The sequence below is a fragment of the Volvox carteri genome, assembly GCF_000143455.1.
Source record: "Volvox carteri f. nagariensis unplaced genomic scaffold VOLCAscaffold_14, whole genome shotgun sequence".
Taxonomy (NCBI): domain Eukaryota; kingdom Viridiplantae; phylum Chlorophyta; class Chlorophyceae; order Chlamydomonadales; family Volvocaceae; genus Volvox; species Volvox carteri.
In genome coordinates, this window is record NW_003307557.1 from 688,387 (window position 1) to 690,931 (window position 2,545).

At 57.9% G+C, this 2,545-nt stretch overlaps 1 protein-coding gene across 1 annotated transcript in view; it reads right to left on the reverse strand.

The window, feature by feature from the left end:
• Positions 1 to 2,386: 2,386 nt before the first annotated feature.
• Positions 2,387 to 2,545, reverse strand: part of VOLCADRAFT_89781 (uncharacterized protein) — a gene marked incomplete at both ends in the record, with an annotated part of 3,734 nt that continues 3,575 nt past the window's right edge. Inside the window, one exon of the mRNA XM_002949446.1 lies at positions 2,387 to 2,421. Within this exon, the coding sequence (XP_002949492.1) occupies positions 2,387 to 2,421 (35 nt within the window). The remainder of the gene's footprint in view (positions 2,422 to 2,545) is intronic.

Below are 2,545 nucleotides of genomic sequence, written 5' to 3' on the forward strand. Positions count from 1 at the left end.
GAGGATCCCCCGCCGCTGAAATACGAACACATCTCGGACTTGCCAGGCTTTCTGCGAAAAGACGATTTCCTCTTCCAACGGACGACAAGAGCGGTTACTGGAACCTCCTGCTGCACCCGGACATGTACCGCTTCGCCGCCTTCGAATGGGAAGGCGACCTACACTACTGGCTCGTAATGGCGTTCGGCTTCGCCCCGGCCTGCTGGGTCTACAGCCTGCTGAAGCAGGAGCTATTTCGACCGATGCGGGAGCGAGGCGTAGACCTGGCGTACTTAATCGACGACTGCGCGGTGGCGGCGAGGACACTCCCAGCTGCACAGCGCCTATGCCGAGCAGTCGTCGACCTCCTCACGGCGCTGGGTTTCACCCTGAGCCTTGAGAAATGCCAGCTGCGACCGTCCCACCGCGTCAAGTTCTTAGGCTTCATGGTCGACGCACAGCGCGAGGTTTTCGAAGTACCCGAGGAAAAAGTCCGCCAGCTGGCCGAATCGGTCGAGCTCTTGGAGACCGCGGGACCGGATTCAATCACAGCCAGGGAGGTGGCACGGGTGGCCGGCCGGATCATGGCCATGAGCCCGGCGGTGGCTACGGCGCCGCTCCACGCGCGTGTGGTTGGGCGGGCGGCAGCAGGAGCAGCACACTGGGATGAAGCGGTGGGGGACCCAGCCACTTTCCTGTCTAGGGCACGGCTCTTCCTAACCCTGCTGCGCCTCAAGAACGGTAAGACGTGGTGGCGACGCGGGCCAGCCCTGTTGCTCAGGGTGGCAGGGGACGCCTCTGAGAAAGCCTACGCCGCATACCTACCAGACCGTCAACTGGGAGACGGAGAAGCGAGTGAGATGCGAGTGCCGTTCACCCCGGAAGAGTCAGAGCGCATGGCCCGGGGGGGAAATGTCCAGCACGGAACGAGAACTTCGCACAGTGGCGCTAGCGCTCGACTGGATTAGTGTGAGGGTCCGCACTTACTAGCAGGAAGGTCGGTGCAGTATCACACGGACAGCCAGGCCGCAACCCTGTGTGTGCTAGGCATGAAAGGGCAGGGCCCGTGCCTGCAGCGAGTAGACGAGCTGTACATGAAGTGCGCGGAGTGGGACTTGGAGGTCCAGCTAGTCTGGCACCCCNGCTCGGAACAGCAACAGCAGTATGCAGACACGCTCTCCAAGTTCGAAGACAGCTCGCAGTGGTGTTTGGACGACGCGGTGTTCGCAAGTTTGTGGGCGGAACCATGCCTGCAGGGAAGCAGGCCTACGGTAGATGTGTTTGCGGACGAGTTTTCTACGAAAGTACCAGGACGCTTCTTTGCGCGTTATTGGAGCCCCAACGCCCTAGCGGTGGATGCCTTCACTCAAGACTGGGGAAAGTGGAGTCGCCAGGGCCTGCTGTACCTTAACCCCCCGTTCGACCAGATGGGGCGAGTAGTGCACAAGATTGCCGAGGAGAAGCCGGACTGCGTCTTGATCACACCTGTTTGGCCACGATGGTGGAGAGCTAGACTGGCAACGCTACCCATCAAGGCACGGAGGCGTCTGCCACACAGCCCCACCCTTTTCAGGCCGGGGCCCCAGGTCCCGGGCGGTGCGGAGAGAAAACCGAAGGCCCCGAGTTATGCGGTCGAAGTAGTGTACATTCTGTGGTAAGGGCAAGGCCCGACTAGGCCGAGAGTACGACGGAGCTGATAGAAAGCGAGGACCCAAAGAAGCCAGAGACGTGGCGAGACTGAGACTGGCAGGCGAGCCGCAAGGCGGTGTGGCTGGGATGTGGTGTGGCCTGATTAAACATTGGGATCGGGTGTAAGGCTGGACGCAAAGGCCCACTTCACGCTAGTCCGGTACGGAGCGACGAGCATTTACATTCAAGCACTCCGCGTTTGCTGTACGGCGGAAATTGAAAAACAGATTCCAGGCATGCGTTCGCCATTTAAAGACTGCGTTTTACTCTATGGAGTTATTAGATTAAGTCAAATGTCAACAACCACTGGCCCCGACCTGGGGGCTGCCGAAGTCATAGAGATTGACTGTGTTTCTGCTCAGAAGAAGGGTTTTTGATAATTGATTCCACAATGTCCGTAAACGTGGTTGAAGTTGAACAGAGCCACGTCGTTGCAGTTATCGTTGTGCGGTGCCATTTTTAGATACTTTAGCCCTCTCGCCTTTTTTATTCCTTTTGATTTTTTTATTTTGAATTCATATTGTTTGGACGATTACTGGATTAATGCACAGTCAGCATAGACTTGTCCGTGAGGCGTGCAGACATGCCGGACGGGTATGTGGAGCACTGCTCCGCAACGGACAGGGAGACCCATGTAACATACGAGTGGCAATTTCTGAGCATCCCAGAGCAATCCGTCAGCCAACAACACTATGGGGGTGGTATACGATAGGGCTGCTCAGGCCTGGGGCTCAGGGTTCAAAGAGAGGCGGGCTGCTTGAAAGGGGGCAGGGTGAACACCGTCAAGGGTGTTGGCACACAATAGTTGATCGCTTGGCCCCCGCCACCCCCAGTAATACGTTTAGATGGCTCTACCTTCGAGCACGATGGAATCCAC